The sequence below is a fragment of the Pseudoliparis swirei genome, chromosome 15, assembly GCF_029220125.1.
Source record: "Pseudoliparis swirei isolate HS2019 ecotype Mariana Trench chromosome 15, NWPU_hadal_v1, whole genome shotgun sequence".
In the NCBI taxonomy this organism is placed as follows: domain Eukaryota; kingdom Metazoa; phylum Chordata; class Actinopteri; order Perciformes; family Liparidae; genus Pseudoliparis; species Pseudoliparis swirei.
Window position 1 is genome coordinate 6,531,647 of NC_079402.1, and position 22,866 is coordinate 6,554,512.

The following is a 22,866-nucleotide window of genomic DNA, read 5'->3' on the forward strand; positions in this document are numbered from 1 at the left end:
AGAGAAACAAAACCCTCAGGAGAAAAACAGTGAAGGCAATGCTGAGCAATTAGCCCCGTGCCCTCTGGCCAAGAGTTGTGTTTAAAAAAAACATACGGTGGGAAAGAAAAAAAAAAGGAAAAAAAGAATTCCAATGACTTTCAACGTCAGCAAAGACAGAATGACACTTGAAGGCACCGGTAATAATCATCTAACTGTTTTTCACTGGAGGCGTTGTGTGTCCGATTGCAGGGAAGCTGTCCACCTTCATGTTACTTTAGTAATTAACTCGCTGAAGAATAACAGTAAAGTGTTCCCATACAATCTGTCCACCTGGGAAATGTGGCCGTCACTATCCACCTGCAGAGTAACACATAAAAAGTATAACATTTATAAGACTCTAACATAGATGGACCTTCTGTACTGATTGTTTTTTGTTGTTGATTATAATGCACTTTTAAAACCTACAACCCAACCGTGGATTGCTTTTTAGATGACCTCTTCTCTCGTCTCCGCTTCAGTTTGCCAGGCTCCATAAGAAACTGTTTCGAAACTATATTAAAACTAAAACAGGAGCCCCTCAGGACGCATTGTATCCCCCCTTTTCATTACATTACATTACATTTAATTTAGCAGACACTTTTATCCAAAGCGACTTACAATAAGTGCGTAAACCAAGAGTACAAACTCGGAACAGCAAGAATCCAGAAAGTAACATTTCTTCAAGAAAGTCAAACTACAAAAGTACCATAAGTAAGATCCATTTAAGTGCGAATCTGTTTTTTAAATCCAGATATAGTCGGAAAAGATGTGGTTTTAGTTTCATTACCACTATACCGCTGACCACAGGCCCAGTGTCACCGAATTGAAAAGGTTTTTGGGGTGAAACTGTCCTCGTTGGTCTGCAACGTCCTACAAAAGAGACGACAAATCATGGACTCCCAGAAGAAGAGGTCCTCAATACAACTCTGTCTGCTGCTTCAGCACCACGGACAGAGCCATGGTTTTATTGAAACAGAGTCGCGCTGCTGATATCCAGAGCCGTGGTGGGGCCGTGGTCACTTGTCAGGGGCCACGAGTTTCAACCAGTACAAAGCTCAGTCGCATAATGGATCGATGTCATCCAGCGAGTGACAACGGACGCCTCAGTGTTCTGAGCGACTCAAAGGATGCTTTGTCCCGGCAGCGGACGGATGGTTTTGACGGACACTTTTAGATGTGGTCTTTAGAAGTGGCATTTTTAGCTGTTAATCATGTCTCAAACGGGCTCTTTATGCTGTTATTTATGTGCCGAGTGCCGTAAACTGAATGTTTATATCGTCTCTTTCCTGTTTTCTGAGTTGAGTTGAGTTCCCCCATTGTGAGTGTAAAAAGAATACATATTTTGTATTACCGTAGCAGTGTTTATTCAACTTAAAAACGTGTAGCATTAAATAATCACTAAAATGTGATTGAATTCTGTTTTCCTTGCGGTTGGCAAGTACAAAGTAATAAGGGTTGATACACTTCAGTTCGTATTGATTTGTCATCATTTACCTGTTGCTCCTCTGTGAAGGGGGAATGGAGGACGTGAACTTTGTCTTCTATCAGCTGCCGTAGTTTGTCAAGAGAAGCAGGATAGTCCTCCCCGTGTCTTTGGAACTCTTGGGTCTTTAAAGAGAGAGAAAGAGAGACAAGAATGAGGATTTCATCAACTTTCATCACAGTAACACTCACACGGTAAACCCACCTTATATTTCACAACCAGCAGCAACCAAACACCTCTGGGAGTCCGATCCCATTGGCTGCTGCTGTAGTGAAAACGCCTTGAAAATAAATCTCTATTCTAAATGTGCGATTTAAACTTTAACTAAATCAAAACCCAATGGTCCAAAAATCCAAAGTGGCCAGCGGCAGCGTGACGTCACCCAGTGGCTTATGCTTCCTGCTGCTGTCAGGCTGCACAACACGATGCAGGAGATCGCTGGAGATCCTGGCAAGCTCAGCACTTTACTTTATTTTTTCCCTGTATATTTAGTATTTAGTTTTTTTGTATTGTTATTGTGTTTTGTGTTTTATACTTATTTTCATTAATGCTCTGATGTGCACCGCTGCTGTGATTTTTTAAATGTCCCCACTGTGGGACAAATAAAGGAATATCAAATCAAATTTAAAAAATCAAATGCACTACAGTTCAGAAGTCTCGAGTTAAGCATGTCGGCCATTGCCATCATGTTTTTTGCAACCAGAAGTGACACAAGAGGGTGGAGCTAAGGACTAAGATATTTTTAAGAAAACCAAAATGTTACAATAACCTTTTATGAACTGTGAACACAAACTGTGAAAGGGTTGAAGTTTTATGACAAAAACCCGAACGACTCCCAGAGCAGAAAACACTGATATTGACCTGTCAATCACAAGGAAGCCCCGCCTTAAAGCATCCATGCTTTATGATCTATTCACGATATGAACATCGTGTTGCATTGAAGAAGACTTGAAACTAGAGATGGAGATCATGAACTCATCTTTACAATGAATACATCAAGAGAGACGTAGAGTGATTTTCTCATTAACTATACAATCAGACTTCTTCATACCACCAGAGGAGTCACCCCTGCTGGTCAGTAGAGAGAATGCAAGTTTAAAACACTTCCACATTGGCTTCACTTTCCAGCATGTGAGGTTTCCCCTCGGCCCCAAACTGCCTTTTCTCAAAGCGATCGTGTCTTGGAGGAGACGTCAGGTGGGGGTGATGCAGAAATATGACTCTCTGCTAGCTTTGACTGTGATGGATCACCTCGCTTTGTGGAAGACATGGTCGAAATCTGAAGCGGAATGAGCTCGAGATAGAACCACACAATCTGATATCTCTAATGGGTGGGCTGAATAAAAAAACTACATAACATACATAAAGGTCTCTTCTTAATCAAGCATTTCGAGAACTCTTAATTAAGAACCCGTGCGTTGCTTTCAGCTGTGAAAATGTGAAAGTGCTCCGTGGTATAGCATCAGAAATGCCCGGTGGTTTTTTTTTCTGAGGTGTTGTTCACCACAACAATTCTCTGCCTACTGAACAGACTCAGAGCTGGTAGGAGCCTCCCACCCACCACTGTTCAAAGCCCACCACAGAGAGCCATTGTGAGACGGCGCTGAAGCAGCTAACCCGGGTGACTCCTATGTACGGGTTTTATCTTAAAGGAGGAAATCAATCTTCATACATATTCATAAAAAAACTACAGATGGACGGCAGGCAATTAATTCCCTCACTCGGGGTATGAGTGGCTCTATTCACAACACGAGTGGGCTGGGCTTTCATGACACAGTGAGCCTGTGTTGTCTGATTAAATGCAATCAAAACAAGTCCATTGTGTTCTAATCCCTCTGAGAAAGATTACATGTGCAGACAGGACTTTAAGGCAGCAGAGAATGGGAATCATAGCTGTTAAAAGGAGGATGGAGGGAAGGTAAGAACAACACAAAACAAAAACAGCAAAGTCCTTTCTTTATGAAAAAGAAAAGAAATCTCATTATGAAGTAAAACCGTCGATGCTGCTCATTTGTTTCAATTGGGAACACAAATCAGTAGTTTACAAATGTAATCTCAGGGTTTAACTGTTAGAGTGACCTAACATTGTTCGAGGTTTCGAGAATGAAACATTCCTCTACTCACAGAATGCAGCAATCTGTATCACTTTCCACATGAAGACATAAAAACTCCCTTTAACGAACAGCATTCCCGAAACCCGAGACCTTGTCCTGCTTACAGACTCTCTAAATTAATGCGGCCCGTGTTTACTTTAGACAAGTCTGTAAGTGGAAGGCAAGCAGAGTTTAGACAGCAGAGTTTTGTGTTATAAGAGCTGAACATTTCTAAATGCCTCTTGCAGTTCAACACTCTGGCTACTTGTGTAATAACACTGTAGACTAGGCACAAGGACTTGTATTAAATATACCATGGCCTTAAAATATAAAGTTTATCTGTGTTAACGCTAACTAATGTGTATTGATGTAAAATCCACAATACTCATTTCTATATTTATTTATAACACGCACACGCACACAGGCACACGCACACACGCCTTAAAAAGTTGAGCAAACTTCTTTGACACTAAGACTGTAAAAGGAACCACCTTTAGCTCACCGTTTCAAATACTGAACTTAAACCTTTCAAAATAGAGATCTCACCGTTCTGGTGCTATTTAATAGCTTCTGAGCTGCACAAGGTTTCTAAAATACTCACTGCAGGACCCGGAGAGAGAGAGGTGTTCATGGTGAGACGGACGGACTCAAAACTCATTGCCTGACTGAGCTCAGACCACAGGGGGGTTCCTGTGTGTGTGTGTGTGTTAGAGGGGGCGGGGGGCTGCACTACTGTGTACATGGAGATGACCCTGACTACCACTTCCCCACTGACCAGAATGGTTAAGCAGAGAGAGAGAGAGAGAGAGAGAGAGAGAGACTGCTGGTTAATATCCAGCCAGAGCTTGTCAGAGTTGCTGTGCCTGATTGATTAGTTCACTCAACCTCTGTGTGTTGTGCACCGACAGATATGCTAGAGAGGTTCAGGTCATTTATGTTCGCTTTCTCTCATTCCAGGCTTCCTGATTGTTTTCACCTGTCATCACACCTGTCTCCTATGCTCATCAGTGTCAGCCCCGCCCCTGATTGGTCCCACCTGTGTCTTGTTACCATGTGCTTAAATTCCCCTGTCTCCCAGTGTTCCTTGTCAGTTCGTCTGGTCTTTTGCCATGATCAGGTCGGGTTATGTTGTGCTCTTGAAAAGTTTTTGATCCTCACTACGTGAGCGCTTCATTTGTTCTCACTGCAGAACCGAAAAATAAAGTACTTACAAATACTTTATCTCTGTCTCCGGTCGGCAATTGGGTCCCATTCCTATGTCCCGGGTGTGCAATTGGGTCCTACTTCTAAGTGTCTGAGATCGTAACAAATTGAACTGACCATCTGGACAACGACCCAAGAGCGCTTCATGCCGCTCTGTCGGTACAGTGAGATCGTACAATTGGGTCCCTACTTCTAAGTGTCCCAGCCCAAAACAGACGCTTTCATGCCGCTTGTCGGTACAGGACCCAAGAGCGCTTTTTCATCACGAGGAAAAACTGGACAAAGTCAGCCGGAAATACAAGAGAGCTGTACGGGAAATATAAGAGAGGGCGTAGGGCCGACGCCAGGGTTCAGGAAGAATTATCTACACAGATGCAACAACTGGTTGCCCAAATGAATAATTTTTTCACTCATCAACAGACTGCTCCTCCGGTGACGTCATCCACAGCTGAGAATTTGCCTGTCAATACTCCAGCTGACGACCCAGGGTCAGGCTGTTTCCTCCCCCGATACAGCTGGCTCTTCCGGAGAGATTTTCCGGAGACTCTTGATTTTGCAGAGCCTTTCTGGTACAGTGTGACCTTCATTTACAACGCAACCCAGCAGCTATGTTGTCTGAGCATGGTAAAGTGGGCGTTTGTGTCTCACATTTAACGGAAGAGCTGCAGCCTGGGCTACTGCAGAATGGTCTAGAGACACCGAACTATGTTACTCATTGGCCGATTTCATAGAGACTATGAGGCGCATTTTTCAATTACCCATCGCCTACGATTTTGACAACGCTACGGCCAGCAGAAGACTGTTTCAAATACGCCACTCAACCGTCAGGTGGTTGATTATACCATCGAGTTCGTAGAGCAGCAGCGGACAGCGGATGGAATGTTCGCGGCTCTTACGCCTTCATGACAGGACTTTTGGAACCGATAAAGGACCCACTAGCGGAGGATACCCCGGACGGGAATCCTCATCTCCTCATCGCTGTAGCCATCCGGATCGATGGCAATCTTGAAGAGAGGGCCCGTCGACCTTAACCGAGATGTTATTCCCAGCTTCAGAATTTGCCTCGGAGAATTCGCGCCCATGTGGAAGTTTCAGCTCATGTTACCGGACCATCTGAGGACTACATCAATGACTCGGTGAACCCATGCAGCTTGGAAGAACCAGGCTTTCTCTGGAGGAGAGGCAGCGCCGTCTACAGGAGGTTGCTGTTTCCTATGCCAAGGTCATCAACTCGCTTCATGCCCCGGGCCCGAAAGATCGTGCTCACCAGTCAAAAGGAGGCGCTGTAGGCGGTTTCCCCATCCTTCCCTCCTGACCTGCTGTTACTCAGGTAGACATTTGTATTAACAATCAGACCATTGGCCTGACCAGGGTGTGTTAACAGACTCAGCTGACGAAGCCTTATAGACTGGGGCCTAGTCAAACAGCTAAAAATAAAAACTGTCCCGCTATCTCATCCTGTTAGTGCCAGTGCCTTAGACGGCCGCTTGTTGTCACAGTTACCCATTGCACTGAGCCCATACAGATTACTATAAATAAGGACCATACCGAGAGCATGCAATTTCATATTTTTGAGTCGACTCAGCACCGATTATTTTGGGGGTTTCTGTGGTTGAAGATCCACAATCCTCACATAGACTGGCCTTCAGGAAAGTTAAGGAATGGGAGAGGATTGTAAGGGCAGGTAAACTGCAACCTGTTAATGCACCAACAGACTCTAGTAGGATCATTATAGATCACCCTGACTGATCCTGAAAGTCTACAGTACCTTCCTGTTACCATGATTTAAAAAGAAGGCGCAAGTCTAGGTCTAAGTCGCCACTCTCCTCACCGACCGAGATTTTGACATTGATCTCTTATCCGAGCCCCCATTCCTAAGGGGAGACTTTACTCGATTTCAAATCTGAGAGAACAGCACGATGAAATATCTCCTCTTCACTCTCATCTCATCATATCCATTCTTCATCAGTTTCCAGCCGAGCGGACGGTTTGGTTCTTTGGGACGGTCTCTGAGACCTTGGTATAGATCACAGTCCACTAAATGACATTACGGTGAAGAACTGAACCGCTATCCTCTGCCACTCATCTGCTTTGCTTTGTTTAAACGGCCAAGGCATTCACCTGTTGATTTAAGAGAAAAATGTATATCTTGGTTAGAAATAAACAAGGGGATGAGTGAAGACGGATGGAACACTCAGAATGGAACTCATGAGTACTTGTACTTGTTTGGTACTTTGTAATGCAATCGTTGTTGACTGTTTTTTTGTGAATTGTATTTTGGGTTTTTGCGGGAATTCTTGAATATTTCAGTGTTTGTGTATCTGACTGACTTTCTCCTCAGACGTAGGCCTCATGTTAATGTGTGCCATGTCCGCCAAGTTTTGCAGAAACACTGGATAATCAGCTATATGTCAAGGCAGAGAAGTGCGAGTTCCACAGAGAAGAGGTGTTTCTTAGGATACATAGTCTCACCCTAATCATATCCAAATGGATCCTATGAAAGTCAGTGCAGTATCCCAGTGGCCCACACCAGGACCAGGAAAAAAGGTTCAGCAGTTCCTAGGATTTGCTAACTCTATAGGAGAATTTTAGAATTTCAGCCTCTATTAAGGCTCCTCTGCAGTTTGACCTCTTCCCAGGTTCCCTTCAAGTGGACCTCCCCAGCTTTCAAACTTCAGAGAACTTCAGAGATAGATTCACATCAGCCCTATACTCACCATTCAGCGCCAGTTTATGGTCGGGTCGAGGTGGATGCTCCAATGAGGGAAATTGGAGGAGTACTGTCTCAACGTTCTGCAGAAGACAACAAGATGCATCCATGTAGCTTACCTGTCGCGGAAGTTGGAAACGCAGAGCGGAATTATGGGAAACAAACAATTGTTTGTTAGCCAAAGCTGCCTCGAGGAATGGAGAGATACTGGCTGAGGGTGCAGAGCAACGCTTTAGTCTGGACAGATCACAGAAATCTAGAATATATAAGAAAGGCTAAGCTGCCTCAACTCCCGCTGGCCAGTGGACACTTTCTTAGAGATTCAACTTGTTAACACTCTTTCGCCCCGGTCTCAGAATCAAAACCCATGCTTTGTCTCGCTCTTTACGATCCCGAACCACTTGCGGGAGCCTAAGACCATCCTTCCACTTAACCGGGTGATGGAGCCTTTTCCTGGCAAGTGAGTCGGACGGCGTCGGAGCCTTTTCCCTGGCAAGGGGAGTCAGACGTTAAAGAGGCAAATGTCATGAATCCAGCCTAGCGCGAGTGTCCCAACAATCTGCTGTTTGTTCCTGAGGCTCTTCACTTCCAGGGTCATCACTGGCCTCACTATCTGTGCTTTTATCCGGGAGTAGCAAGAAAGACAGGATTCAACAAGGATTCAACGCTTTGCGGCCATCCATGAAGAAAAATGTGGCCGAGTATGGGCGGCTTATTGGGTGTGTGTGTAATAAGACCTCATCTCAAGTTAAGATGGGCTTGCTCCAGTGCGCCGCCGATTCCCCATCGCCCTGGTCACAACATTTCATGTTGTGACAGATTCCTCATCCAGGCAGAGGCACGAGGTTCTAACAGTAGTTGGTCGATTTTCAAAAATGGCTCACTTCATCCATTGACTGGCTTCCTTCCTCAAAAGTCACGCAGAGGTCACTCATGGAATCAAAGTATTTCATTCCCATGGATCCCCTAATGGCATTGTTTCCCAACAGGGGTCCACAATTCATTTCCGCCTTCTGAAAAGGTGTCGACTCATAGGTGCACGTCAGCACTTCAGTCATCATGCCCTCAGTCCTCAGTCAAATGGACAGTCTGGCGTGAACCAACCAAGAACTTTCGTTGTCTCGTCTCCTGAACCAGAGACCACCCAGGTGACCTGACCACATGGGTCGAGGTTGCCCACAATACCCTTCTCACGGCTCCAGGTCTCTCTCCATCTCCATTCCATTGTGTCAATGGTTTCACTTTTCCCTTCCAGCAACGAAGGGGAATGTGATGGATTCCCTTCGGCCATGATCCAGGACGGAGCCATAGAGTTTGGGCTGGTGCTGCATCTTCTCTTCTTTCTCCTTCAGCTGGATGAGTTGCTTCACGGGCGTTCATCGCAGGGTCGCGCTCCCTCCAGGCCAAGGCCAAGGTTTGGCCTCACAAAGACTGCTCACCCCATATCGCCTCAAGAAACTGGCTCCCGATGTGTGGTCCGTTCCAGTGTCAGAGTCATCAACCCAGGGTGTCAGGCCGGGTAACCCCAGGACCTTGAGAGTTGCACCCCAACGCTTTCACGTTAGTAGAATTGCCGTGTGAGAGGGAGCTTCAAGCTTCCCGCCTCAAGCCCCTCCACCGCCCCAGTTCTTTGAAGGGGTGACGTTTACAAAAGGTCCGTAAGCTGGAGGTCCGTAATAGGGGAGGGGCAAGCAATTCCTAGTAGACTGGAAGGGTTCACGGTCCTGAGGCTAGAAGCTGGATAGCTGCTTCATTGCTCGTAGACAAGACTCTTATCCACGACTTTTTAATCAGCCTGGGCTATCAGGGTTGGCCCTAGAGAAGTACTGTTGCAATCGAGTTGGCCCTAGAGGGGGGGTACTGGTTAAACACAGATATGCTAGAGAGGTTCAGGTCATTTATGTTCGCTTTCTCTCATTCCAGGCTTCCTGATTGTTTTCACCTGTCATCACACCTGTCTCCTATGCTCATCAGTGTCAGCCCCGCCCCTGATTGGTCCCACCTGTGTCTTGTTACCATGTGCTTAAATTCCCATGTCTCCAGTGTTCCTTGTCAGTCTGGTCATTCTTTGCCATGATCAGGTCGTATATAAGCAGTTTCCTTGAAAAGTTTTTGATCCTCACTACGTGAGCTTTCATTTTGTTCACTGCAGAACTGAAAAATAAAGCACGCAAATACTTTTAGACTTCTGTCTCCTCGGGTGCTTAAATTCTGTCTCCCAGTGTTCCTTTGCTGTCTGTCTGGTCTTGCCATGATCAGGTCGGGTTATGTTGTGCTTGTTTTTATCCCTCACCACGTGAGCGCTTTTCTATTTTGTTCACTGCAGAACCGGTAAAATAAAGTACTTACAAATACTTTATCTCTGTCGCAATCTGGAGTCATTGGTGGGTCCTACTTCCTAAGTGTCTGAGATCGTAACACTGTGTGTGTGTGTGTGTGTGTGTGTGTTAGGAAAAATAAATAAAACACAAGCTATACATGAAGGCACACGTCCTAGACTTACAAAAGAAAGCAAGATGAACTAAATAATGAAAGAACGCATCTCAATTCTTTATTTTCCACATTTGGAGAGAAAAAGAAAAAAAGAAGAAAAAAAAGCTCATCTCATCTCTTGTAAGGAGCAACACAACCACACCTGAACTGAGGTTGCATTATTGGATCACAAAGTTCAAGTCTTCACAGTGTTTGGGTGGGGCCTGGTGACTGGCAGGAGGCCAAGTCAGACACACCTTGATAAACTGGCAGGTATGGGGAGGGCGGAGCCTCCCTGCAGGTCTGCAGCCCTCTCTCTCCACCACCCCCCCCCATGTGTTGACTTTGCTCTTATCAGGCCTTGTTTATGCTGTCTCTTTATCTCTCAAACACACACACACAGAAATGATTGAATGTAACATGATTATGATTCTGACACCCTGGCCAGATGGCGCAGTGGTCAATGCAATCCAAAATACCAGGAAAAAAAAGAAAGTATTTGACTACAAAACTACTAAAAATGTAAATGTCCTCTGGGTGTCGTTAAAAGGCTGTAAAAACATTCTCCGCGTAAATATGTTCCTTTATTTTTATTTTGTCATCATGTTGGGAGCCTCAATTAAGGTCAGCTCACCAAACATAATTGGATTCTCCCTCTGCGGAGCATGAATATTTACATCCCATTCAGCTCATTTGATGGAAATCGGGCCTGCGATCTGAGGAATGACTCGCTGTGGACTGAAGCGTCGGGCTAACCGAGCGAGCAGACCACAGTTAGTTTTTACTCGACCAGACCGACTCGGCCTGAAAGCAACATTTTACAAGTTTTTTCATATAATTAAACAGATTAATTGGTGTAGCTTTACGTTAAAGTCCTGGAGTTTATTTCCCTTCCCAAAAAAGAAACTTTCTGATGGAATAGCCTGATGAACATTCAGTTAAAGCTCCACGACACTGATAAGAGCGACTTTTCCTCTCTGAGAAACTCAGAGGAGCGTCTCATTCTTTTCAGGTGAGAAACTGCAGACTCTCCCTGTTTGAACAAGTAACACTGTGCAGTCAGAAGAGCTTGTTTTAGGAAGCAGGAAGTTATGAATTACTGAAGTTATGAATCACCTGTTGTTCACTTACTTAGGCCTGTCTTCACATTGTCTAGCTAGTGTGCAGCTATTTTAAAATCATTTGTATCATCTTGTCACAGTTCATTTCATAGACATGCTTTATATATATATATATATATATGTGCTTGGACATTACATTCCTAGAAAGAAAAAGAGAATTGGGCAAAAATATGTATAATAAATATACGATTATTTAAGAGCTGATAAATCCACAAAGCTGAAATGCAAACTATTGTGGACTTTTGATTCTGTTTCTAAAAGGTAATAATCAGAATGTTCCAGATTTTCCATCCACCTTATTATCTGTCCATCTTCTCAACTGTGCATCTTCTCAGAGGTCAGAGGTCAGTGGCTCTTGACTGTCACGATAACCACACAAGTTGCTACTCAGCAAACAGAGTGTGTGCGTGTGAATGTGTGTGTGTGTTTGTGTGTGTGTGTGTGTGCACGTGTGTGTGTGTGCGCATGAGGGAGCTCCCCTCCCCTGCATGCCTTGCTCATGACTCACTGCTGTGGTATGTCACTTGGTGTGCAGGTGCACTTTGATCCAGCAGCAGATGGGAGGAGCCGCTGCCCTGCAGGCTCACGACCTGACCAGGAATGTTTCAGCCTGACAGCGCTGTCTTCACTAAATACTGAAAACATTTAATTATTTTTACACAAATATGACACAACATGCATATCGTATCAAATGATATGTCGGGTTGCTCAAGTTCCACAAAAGATACCATTTCACCCATTTTTTCCACCCAATGATTTTACAATATAAAATGTCTATAACTAAAAGCCATTCATGATACAGTATGTAACACAGGTTCCAAAGTCAGTCACCGTATTACAAACTATTTAAAAGACGTTCTTCTCTTTTGTTATGAGCGCGCCCGCGTTTTACAAATAAATGTCTGGAAAAACTAAAAACTAAAAGTAATTTAAGTAATATTCATTTTGATATTATTATTAAATTAAATACACAACAATATTTATAATATAATAAGATGTTTACCAGTTGCTCATTGGCCCCAATTCTTTCTGAAATCGCGAGGACACTTAAATACTGGCCAATTGTCAATAAGGAAACAATAAATAGCAAAAGAAAACTATCCCAAACGTCTGTCATGCAATGCTCCATCGTGCAACTGTTGATGACACATGGCCGGCTCAAACTGCACTCATGAAGGCATAGCGAGTGGGACCCAAGGCGATACGACAACAACAACAACAACCGGTGCGCTGCCAACACGTCAGTCAATATTAGCGGCCTTTTGACAGTTTGGGTTTTACCGAGAGGTCATTGCATAACCGACGGAACCGATAAATGTTCCCCACCGGCCCTACGATTGACCTCCTCCAACCATGTGAAGTTGCAGTTTCCATATGCATTCTCGAGTCGTGGCCAAAGACAAAAGGTTATCGAGAGGTCACAGTGACCCTTGACCACCAAATTCGAATCAGTTCATCCACCAGCCCAGGTTTGTGCCGTTCCTGATATACCGCGTTCACGAGAATGGGAGCGGATGGATGGGCAACCTGAAAACCTGATTCCTCCAAACCGGCAACAAAAATGCGCAAGTGAAAAACTTTGGGTCCTTTATATAACTTTTTTTCTTACACCTAAAATAATAAACACATTTGGGAAATTCAAATTGTGGTAATTTTGCTGTAGCACATCCACTAACCACTGCTTTTTTTGGGAGGGGGGGGGGCTGTGGGAAAACCCTTAACATGTACTGCTACCTGTAAATCCAGAGTGTGTTCGCTCTCTCCCTCTCCGTCGCTCTCCGTCTGAAAAAACAGTCAAACCAGTTTGTCCGTGTGCAACGACGCGGTGAATAATCAACACAGCACCTCTCCTGTATTTGCTCCCCGTCTTCGCTCCTGCCCTGTTAATTGAAGCAGAGCCGAACCAGTTCCTCGGCATTTACACAAGTACACAAGTTTTGAGATCACACCTCTTTCTCTCTCTTTCTCTCTCCACACGATCATTTTCTGTTCTTCAACACAACATGGCAACCAGTTTCTGCAGCCTGGAAAAGCAGACAGCGACAGAAAATGTGCAGCATTACCCCACGCCTTGTTGTCACTCTCTAAAGTGCCTTCCTTTAAAACCAGAAGACCAAATTGGCACCGAGTTGCAGCCAAAGAAACAAGGATTTTCATTTTCAATGGCAAACTACATCACAGATAAAGTGTAGTTTTTACATCAAATTAGACGCGTTCCGATAACACAACAACATCACATTGTCCTACGCACAAACAAGACTGATTGTTGGCATTTTTTAACTGCACACAGGTAACAGTAGCTATTTGAGATTTGGCGCAACCTGATGTTTTGCACACACACACACACACATACGGCTGCGTTGGTAACCTAGTTACATTGAGCACCTCCCAAAGAAAGGCAGACGAACACAAAGACAGAGCAGGGAGACGTGACGAGTAACCAAATGTGCAGAGGAAAAGAGATCACACATGATAGCGTGACATGATTATGGGCCAAAAGCAGCCAATCATGCATGATCGTCCACCATAAAGAACAGAGAGTGTCTGTCATTCGTCCAATAGCTTAAAATCACATTTAAACAAATCGATTTGCTTTGATATTGCACAGAAAGTCAAAGAAAAGAAAAAAAATAGAAGCAAATGAAATGATTAGAATGATAATTTCCATAATGCTCCAGTCCTATTGTATACATAAAGAGAAAGCCTGGAGCCAGACAAACTGGAGAGTGATGTGCATACATTAAGACTTTCAAATGTCACTTTCTCAACTCTTCTCTTTCGTAAACTAGAACATCGACAAAAACAACAACAACAACATCCTCCACTCTCCAAGCACTGCAGCACCCACCCAGCCTGCACCCACTCGGCCCTCCGACGAGGCTTAATGAGTAATAAGCACTGGGTGACCACAGTCTTGGACTCAAGCCAACTTCCCCAGATGCCAAATTGAAGCCTGGAGGTACTGCATAATGCAAAACAACACTCATTAAAACTTGGAGGGGGGAAAAAAACAAGGAGCTATAAAATGCTAAAATGCACTGAGACGCATTTCAGGAGATGCTTGGTGGCAGTTCTGAAATGACTGTGATGAATAATTAGGACTCTCGCGCGTCCATTAGCGGGAGAAATTAGAAGATGTCGAAAATGGGCTCCGAAACACACTGATGACCCCAAAATCTAAACCGTTTGGCCTGAACATCATGTGAAGGTGGGGTGCTTGGGGAAGGCTGATGAAATGGGATGAAAGGCTTTCAGTGCAGAAACGTAATGAGAAGCTTTCAGATGAGATCAGGGCGATAACGCGCCAGTTTGCAGGAATAAGTGCATGTTGTTTGGAAAAGAGAATTACAGAACTGTGTGTAGCCTGTGTGCCCTCGCATTATATGGTTTTTCTTAGAGGGTATTTAGACCCACTTTTATGTTTTATATAAAAAAATACTTCATAGTCCTCTTGTTAAAATTACCTTTAGAACAAAAAAAACACATCTCTTTCCTGTCACACAAACGCCTTCCAACGTTTGCAAATCACTAAATCGTACAGAGGTAAACATAATTGAATTCTTCAAATAATACAAAATAATAACACCCCAAAGACAACACTGTGAACAGTCCATCTACACCCCATGAATCATCATGTGTAGCAGAAGAAAAAAGGCTGTCCATCAAACACACAAACATTGTTCTTGATAATTTGGACAAAAAAAAGGCAAAGAAAAGTTAGTAACTCTATGGAGCAAGCTCAAGGTGAGTGAACTGTGTACGAGTGAAGCTCTGTAAACAATGGCATTTATTTTATATTCCCTCATTTTCCAAAAAAACCGCCTGAAATGTATGACAATGTGACTATGATTGGACAGTAAGATGGGCGGGACTTAGCAAAGGATCAATCAGCCCCACAATAAACTTAAAGATGTTGTTGGATCTTTTGGATGAGAGAGAAGAGGATATAATTTAAAAAATATATATATATTTATTTCTACCACTTGTCCTGTAATTCAATATCCAGAATCCTCTCTTCATTTTCTCCACAAACCATTAACCAGGGAATTTCCTTGAAATCATAGTGTCCCGGTGAATCATTGGTAATCTGGAAAGTACAAATGTCTCCTTGGCTTCAGCATTATGGCCTGAATTCTACTACTCAAATCACGTGCAGGCATAATAAATCAGTTTAAGTTCAATGCATGTACAAAGTACATCATAAACAGATTTAATGTGAGAGTTAGTATTTTCTCTGACCTTGTAGCGTTTCAAAACTCTCTTTAAGGTCATGATTTGTTTTTATATTTTCCAGTTAATTCAATCGCAGAAACTAATTGAGGTGGTTGAAAGGGTTTATTAAACTCCGACTGCGCTGTGATTTGTGTGTCTAAGTAACAGAAGGGCCCTCCTGAGACTTTTTTCATTCACGGCTACGACTACAAATCCCCCGGATCCTTCTCCGCACCGCAGATGGATTGGTTGTCATGCTTTCAAAGGATCTACGAGATTTGCCTTTGTTTTTATTTATTCTCCAATTTTGTTGCCAAGCTGCCGAAAGAAGACATCTCAATCAAAGCGTAGTGGGCGTGGCTGGGCTGTTCTCTCTTAGGGTGTATTTGTCTGTTCAGCTATGGTAGGTTTCTCTTCTCATTGTCACGACTAGAGATGTCACCATCTGTACTGTGCTGCTAACAGCGAATATTAACTTAAATAATTGCAATATGATATGTGGTTCACAATGTAGCATTATCAGGGAAATGTTTCATCGTTCCTGAACGACAGGGTGCTGGTTGTCTCAAACCATTATCCTCAGTGGAAAAACGAGTACCGTAATAAATTCAGAATTTTGGAACCGAAATATCGGTTCTGGTGACATCCCTAATAACTACCCACTTCTTGTTGATTCAATACACACACACTGTACAAGTTAAGTGTACCATTTGCACTGCCCTGGCGCTTTGCACAGACCCACAGGTGAATGGGCCCAGGCTAATAACACCTGAAAGACCCAGACACACAATGAACGCCTTGGCTGCCAATCCAAAACAGCAAGGATCGTGAGAGAACCCTTAGGCAAAACTCGAGGTTCTAGATAACACAGGCACATGGCATCAGTCTGCAGATTTACCATAATGTTGACTCACTTCATTAAAATTGAAATACGTAACACATTTCATTCTCCTGACACGGGGACGGCGTGGACGCATGATGCAAGTTGATGACCCGTCTCTACTTGCACTATTTCCTATTTGTGTAAACGTGTCAAAACGCTGTTATCGTACAGTATGGAGGGGAAAGTCTCTTCACGCAAGAGAAAGTCCAGATTACATTCTGCATTGAAAAACGACAGTTGAATTGCACACCATGATGATAAGTACCCTGAACACAACAGAAAGCTGTCATTCACAGGGTTAGTTGACAGAAATGTAAATGATCGGCATTACGTGCAACTCTAACATTGCAAACAATTTTGCGTGTCTGTGACAGACGACCGTTTAAGGCTCACACCCTCATTCCTAACCTACATGTCATCTCCATCCACCTTCGTTCCTTTTCCACGAGTCATTGTTGATTTGCATTTTACGACACTGTGACACACTCGGGTTCTTATGAACTTCTCATATTGGGCGGGTACTAAAAATCCAGCTAGCGACTAGTAGGCTGTATGGTACGCTTTAGTTTTTGGTGATGAGTGATTGAAGTCTTAGTCATCTTACCAATCAGAAAGTTGAGTAAAACTTGACGGAATGCTCACAATTGACTCAGTCTTTCTGGGGTTCCGGTGTTGGCATCTGACATCCGGGCCCAGACTTTTTGTTTTCCGTGTACTGGTCTATTAGCAACTTGAGATGCAAGGATGGAGTTGGAGTTGAGCGACAATGACCACGACAAGAATCTATACTGCCTACTTTTACCATTTGATGACAATTGCACATAGAGCATAAGCCTAAATAAGTATATTCATTATTTTGAACAACAGTTAAATGTTGTTTCGCAAGTTTAAAAAACTGCCCCCAATTTATTTTTAAATGCCTCTGGATTTCAGTCAGTGGGGGGAAAAATTTCCCCCAAAAAATATTTAAATTTTCTACCCTGGCATATCCTCATACGTAATAATAATGGATTCCAAGGTTGCATTTTGCTCAAACATGATTGGTCGATATATTACTCGAACTAAATAGAAAACAGAACACGTCTGATACCCAAATCCTGTTTGATTTCCGACAGCTATCCTCAGTTATAGGATCTGTTTATAGAGATTTTTGTTTTAAAGCAATGACTTCAAAGCATGTCTTTGTAAAACTAAGGTGACTTACTCACGGTGGACAATAAGCTTGTTATTTTAATATCTTTGATTACATTTCGACACAGATTGTTCCCAATCTTTTTGGGGAGAACTGGCGCACGCTCCATTAGAACAGTTCATTTACAGTTTTCAAAGCTCAATGTATTCAGCTAACTATTTAATTACTGCCAGCAAGCTGATAATCAGAAATGCAAGAAAACCAAATGTCAAACTCACTATGTTAATAGTTCTTTTGCAGAATAAAACCATGTATTGATGTGTTGTAACACAGAGCGCAGTGGCTAATGGACTGAAACAAAGAGGCTTTTTTAGAGCATTATGTGAACTTTCTTCTGCTCCACATAAATTTCAACACATTAATGATTTATGGCACCAGATGTCTACTCGGGGTGTTCCTCATACAAGACAACTTGTCATTTGTATTATAATGGAAATGAATGCAGCAACAATAGACGGCTTGTTCAGTAAAAATTTGGGGAGGCACAAGTTAAATACTTGTACTGCTTTAAAAGACCCATGCTTTTCTTCACGTCTTCAGAAGGAGATGAATAAATAATTGTGCATGTTGGAAATGAGACTTGCCATACCCACCTAAACATCCATACCCACAACAACCACTGGACCCTACTGGATTTGAGCAGTGGCAGATAAGAATTTTTGATACATTTTATTTAATCTGAAACACTACTGACCTTATTTACATTAACGCAAGGGTAATAGTTTGAATTTAGGTATTTATCATGTTGTGCCATGACAGATATAGATTACTCTAATGTCCCTTAAATTAGCGATACAAACTTAGAAATCTAGCGTTCCCCAGAGGTAAGACAACCTGATGCTTTCCATTTTCGTCAGAGCATGGACTCTAACAACACAGTGTTGCCAACTTGGCGACTGCTTCGCTACTTAGTGACTTTTCAAACCCTCATAGAGGGCATCAGATGCACTTCTGCAAACAGCAGATATATGTTATATAAAAATGTTTTATTTAAACGTATTCAATGCTAAACCAACCTTTGAATGAGTGCTTTACTTTTTGTTATTAAATATTTGAAATAGTTTCCTAACCGACTTCCGCATACAGCAGATCTAATTATTTTCAGGTCCAGGTATCTACCGTGTGTCTGGATTAGGGCATGTGTGATCAGTTCTGCAAATATGAAAAGAACATAATGAAGAGAATGAAGGCCCACACATACTTTACTCCTTATAAACCATGACGACAGCCGACAACACCCTGGACAAAAATGCAGCACGCAGCAATGAAGGAACACGCACCACTGTACATGCTTGGCTTACTATCATTGTGAGAATGTTTAAATAACCCTGTGCACTACTATGATCACTTGAACTCACAGTTGCTCCTCTCTCTGGAAAATGGTTTGTATTAACAGATGAGACAAATTATTCAAACTAAAAAATATCTGACACATTTTCACTTTCAACAGAAAATGCTAAATGGATTAGCATTTAGATAGCTCCTTTCGAATATACTTTGCTTTATATGTCAACACTTTCCATATTCACACACCCTAATGGCACACCCTGGCAATTTGGAGTTTAGCATCTTTCTAAAGGACACTTTGACATGCAGAAGGGAGGAGCCAGGCATCAAACCGCCAATCTTCAGATAAGCGAACAACCCCCTCTACCTCGTGAGGTACAGCCGCCCTGTGTTTCCTATCTTCTACTTTGATGACATAGCTAAATGATGAGGTCATGGAGGTTACTGTGAATATACACACATATCTATATCTGCAGAAAGAGATGGAGGTTTTCAAAAAACCATGACATCATCGATGATCTCATTGCTTATTAGGGGCTCAACGGATTATTAAACTCATGGTTTCGGTTAGTATCATTAATTGGAGTCACGAATTTCAGATGACCTTAGCCCCATACTAATTTTCACGAAACAGAACCTGAATACATCATTATGGAACTGAATAGAACATCTGTAGTAAGCAGTTCTGCCATTATTACTAGCTCTCCTCCTGTAATTTTACAACATGGAGTAGTTGTTCACAATGTAATATTATCAGGGATGAACGACTAGAGAGTATTTATATTTGTTATTGAATAGTCAATAACGTTGATCAGTAAAACTTTATTTCATGCTATGATGGTTAAACTGGGTAATTAATCTGGGGAGAAATCCACGATGTGGGATCACTATAGATCCACAGTGTTTCGTTATACCACTATTGCTTATTAAATGTTGGTAAATTCAAAATTCAGAGCACATCTATTGCCCCGACATGCTCTCAACATAGTGACGGCTGAGCCGGTGGCAGCTAACTGTGCTCAAGATGCTAAAAGTAAAAACTATAAACAACAACAACAACAACAGTGATGATGGAGCCAACAGTGCTGACATTGGGGGAGTGACCAAGTCTTTATAAAAGCACATACCATATGGTCTTATGTAACAGGAAGCAGGTATTGTATACAAAAATAGCATTATCACTTAGTTTTATATTTAATGTCATTTTTACAAAGTGTTGGAATGAGTGTGGGGGGGAAACCTATGATATCACAATATCAATGTAAAGAAACACACATACTTGTTACCCTACAGCGAGCAAGTTAGACACAGCTTCCAGTCCAACCATCTTCAATACGTCAATGAATTGGAAAGTGCATTAGAACTGTCTGTCATTCCTGTGATCGCCCGAGCTGACACCGACTTCAAATGCCTACTGATTGCAGGCCTTGAAAAAATGCAATTTTTACCAATCTGATCTTTGCATCAATGGGAAAAACACCAACATTATGCATGCAGAGAAGAATTAGAATGATACATACAATTGATCAAAATTCAAAAGAGAGCATTGGAATTTTGTAACCATCTAAAACCAATCCCTCACCTAGAGGAAAAATTCAGAGATTTATGTCTACCCTCTGGTTCGAGGACTCTCTGTTCAGAGACACAATCAGATCCCATGAGAAAAAAAATAATTGGAATGCTGTTTGGCCTTCAACAGAGAATACACAGTGGCAGAACAACTTCCCTCTGTAACTGACCCAACACTAGTCAGACTATGTACAAACTCAAGACTTGCCATGGAGAGAGGCTGCCGCGCAAAGGAACACATTGTGAACCCAACAACTATTTAGAACTTGACCAGTTTAGAAAAACTTCCACATTTGCAAGGTGAATTAAAACAATGTTCAAACACAGCAGCAGGGAGTCTGAGCTATTGAGAGGAAAAGGACAACCAAAGGAATAAAACCACGGTGCAGACCGTCACATCATCTGCGTATACCTGCACTGACCAGAGACACTGTCTATCTTCGTAGAAAGAAACGGAATATACATCATAGTATTTGCACTATGCTCACTTTTTTTGTATGATTTGTTAGATTTTAACGCATTGTTTAAAGTCTTCTATTTGTATGTCAAATGATATTTACTTATGTATACCTAAGCCTAAAAAAGATATCTTTAAAAGCAAAATTAAAATGTTGTGTCTGTTATTGAAACTTTACTTTCACTAATTGTATTTTTATTTCATTACAATAATGTAATGTTAGACAGCTCTGTATTCTAGTAGATCTTTGCCTATTGTACGTACATTTTCAGTACTTAAAATTGGACTGAATTTAATTACAATTGAGTAAGAGAGAGAGAGGTGGGTGTGTGCTAGACAAAACCGAGAGCACAGGTGGGTTTTTTCGTTGGTCTGGTTGGTTAACTGTCTGGACCAGAGTCACGGGAAAGAATGTAGTCGCATTAAAACCCATTAAGGGGGAGAGAGAGAGAGAGGGTGTGTATCAGTGCGAGAAAGCTGTGTGCATGTATGTATATAAATATATAAATATAATATTTCTGTTGAGAAAGTCTGTACTTCTGAACTTCACATTTGCTGCACAGTGTATAATTAAAAGCACAGATATGGTTGATTAATGCTTTCCCTCAGTGTGCACACTCAATGACACATTCCACATTTTAAACAGGTACATTGTGCTCATATTTAGAAAAAAATCACTCATTAGCAAATTCAAAGAGCGGATGTCGAGAGGTGTGGCAGTACATAGAGTTCATCATTATGTCTCAAATGGAAAATAAGCAATTACTAAAAAATTATGAAATGAGAAAGGGAAAAAGAGGTAAGAAATAAAAGGGGAAGACTCACAACCAAAACGGACAAGTGAATTGAGACGTGATATAACATATGGGAAAAAGAGGGCGATAAAGACCATTGGAGCATACAAAGATGGACTTAAAGATAATAGAAAAACTGTTGAAAGAGCCTAAGGGAGAGAGCCAGAGATGCTAGCAGCTGATATGAAGTCGGAGTTTCAGCATTCCACGGCCTTGAAAAACCCTTAATCATGCATGACTGACTCCTCTGTTTGCCTACAGTAGTTTGGTGAGAAAGTAGAGTCACAGCAATGGTTCACATGCAGAGGTATGCAGGTTGACAGTCAGCCTCGAGACACACACAAACATCCACACGTCTCCTTAGCTGCTTTCTATGGCTCACTAACACAACAACACTAGGCTAGCATTTTCCAACTAAATCCATTTAAAATGGAACAAAATTAGATATATGTCCTGCTTGAGGTCCCACTATAAAACGGCTGATCAATCCTGCCCCAGTTCCTGAAGTGAGCGGTCAAGATTGCAAAGCTAGCTCCAGAAGCAAAGCGTTAGCTAGCTCGCGCATTGAACAAAGCCACAACAAGCTGTTATGGCATTGCCATTGTAGAAGTTGTGTACTCTCTCTCTTGCGTTGTGTATTATTAATTCAGTCACACTTGATCTTGTATTGGCTCCAACCCTCCAGGAAATTCGTGACACAGAAATAGTTCACTGGTAACATTACAGACATACACATTAGATTTCTCACGGCCCACCTTATGGCAACGAGCCCAGAGGGCACGGAGATCTTTAACCACGGCAGCTGTACCCTGCCGTGGTTAAAGATCTGCTGTTATTGTTTTTATTGTCATTAATTAACAAACATCTGACACCATGGCGCCATGTGGCGCTGATATAAGTGGCATTACCGCCATCCGCCCAGCTGAAATAAAGATAAAGTCCCGCTTCTGCAGCCCTCTTATCGGAGCACAGTGCAGTGTACAGTCAGACTCGCCCTTGGACTGAGCGCCACTTAAAGACAAAACAATATAATTCATCATTGTGACAAATGGAAGTTTCATTTGCCACGTTTGGCGCCACAAAGATGAAGTTTAAAGCTTCAGGAAAGTGTGGAAACAGCGACGTCACATGAAACCACCCACCAACACAATATGTATGATAAATCCCACTCCTACAGAATGACCATCATTTTCATAGTGATTTAAAGCACGTGTTTTGGAATTCTACACTGACAAAGGAAAGGGACTCAAGTGATGCTTTAGCTTGCTATTGTCTTTTAATATCCTTGGGTCTCTTTGCAGGAACCTCTTGTCAACACTATCACTGATCCTCAGGAGATGGGTACCAACAACGTTCTAAGCAGTTTAAA

The 22,866-nt window shown here is 42.4% G+C and overlaps 1 protein-coding gene across 1 annotated transcript in view; it reads right to left on the bottom strand.

The window, feature by feature from the left end:
* The window catches only part of LOC130205669 (uncharacterized), a 73,516-nt gene that overhangs the window by 40,702 nt on the left and 9,948 nt on the right, over nt 1-22,866 (bottom strand). Inside the window, exon 7 of the mRNA XM_056433168.1 lies at nt 1,516-1,629. Within this exon, the coding sequence (XP_056289143.1) occupies nt 1,516-1,629 (114 nt within the window). The remainder of the gene's footprint in view (nt 1-1,515; nt 1,630-22,866) is intronic.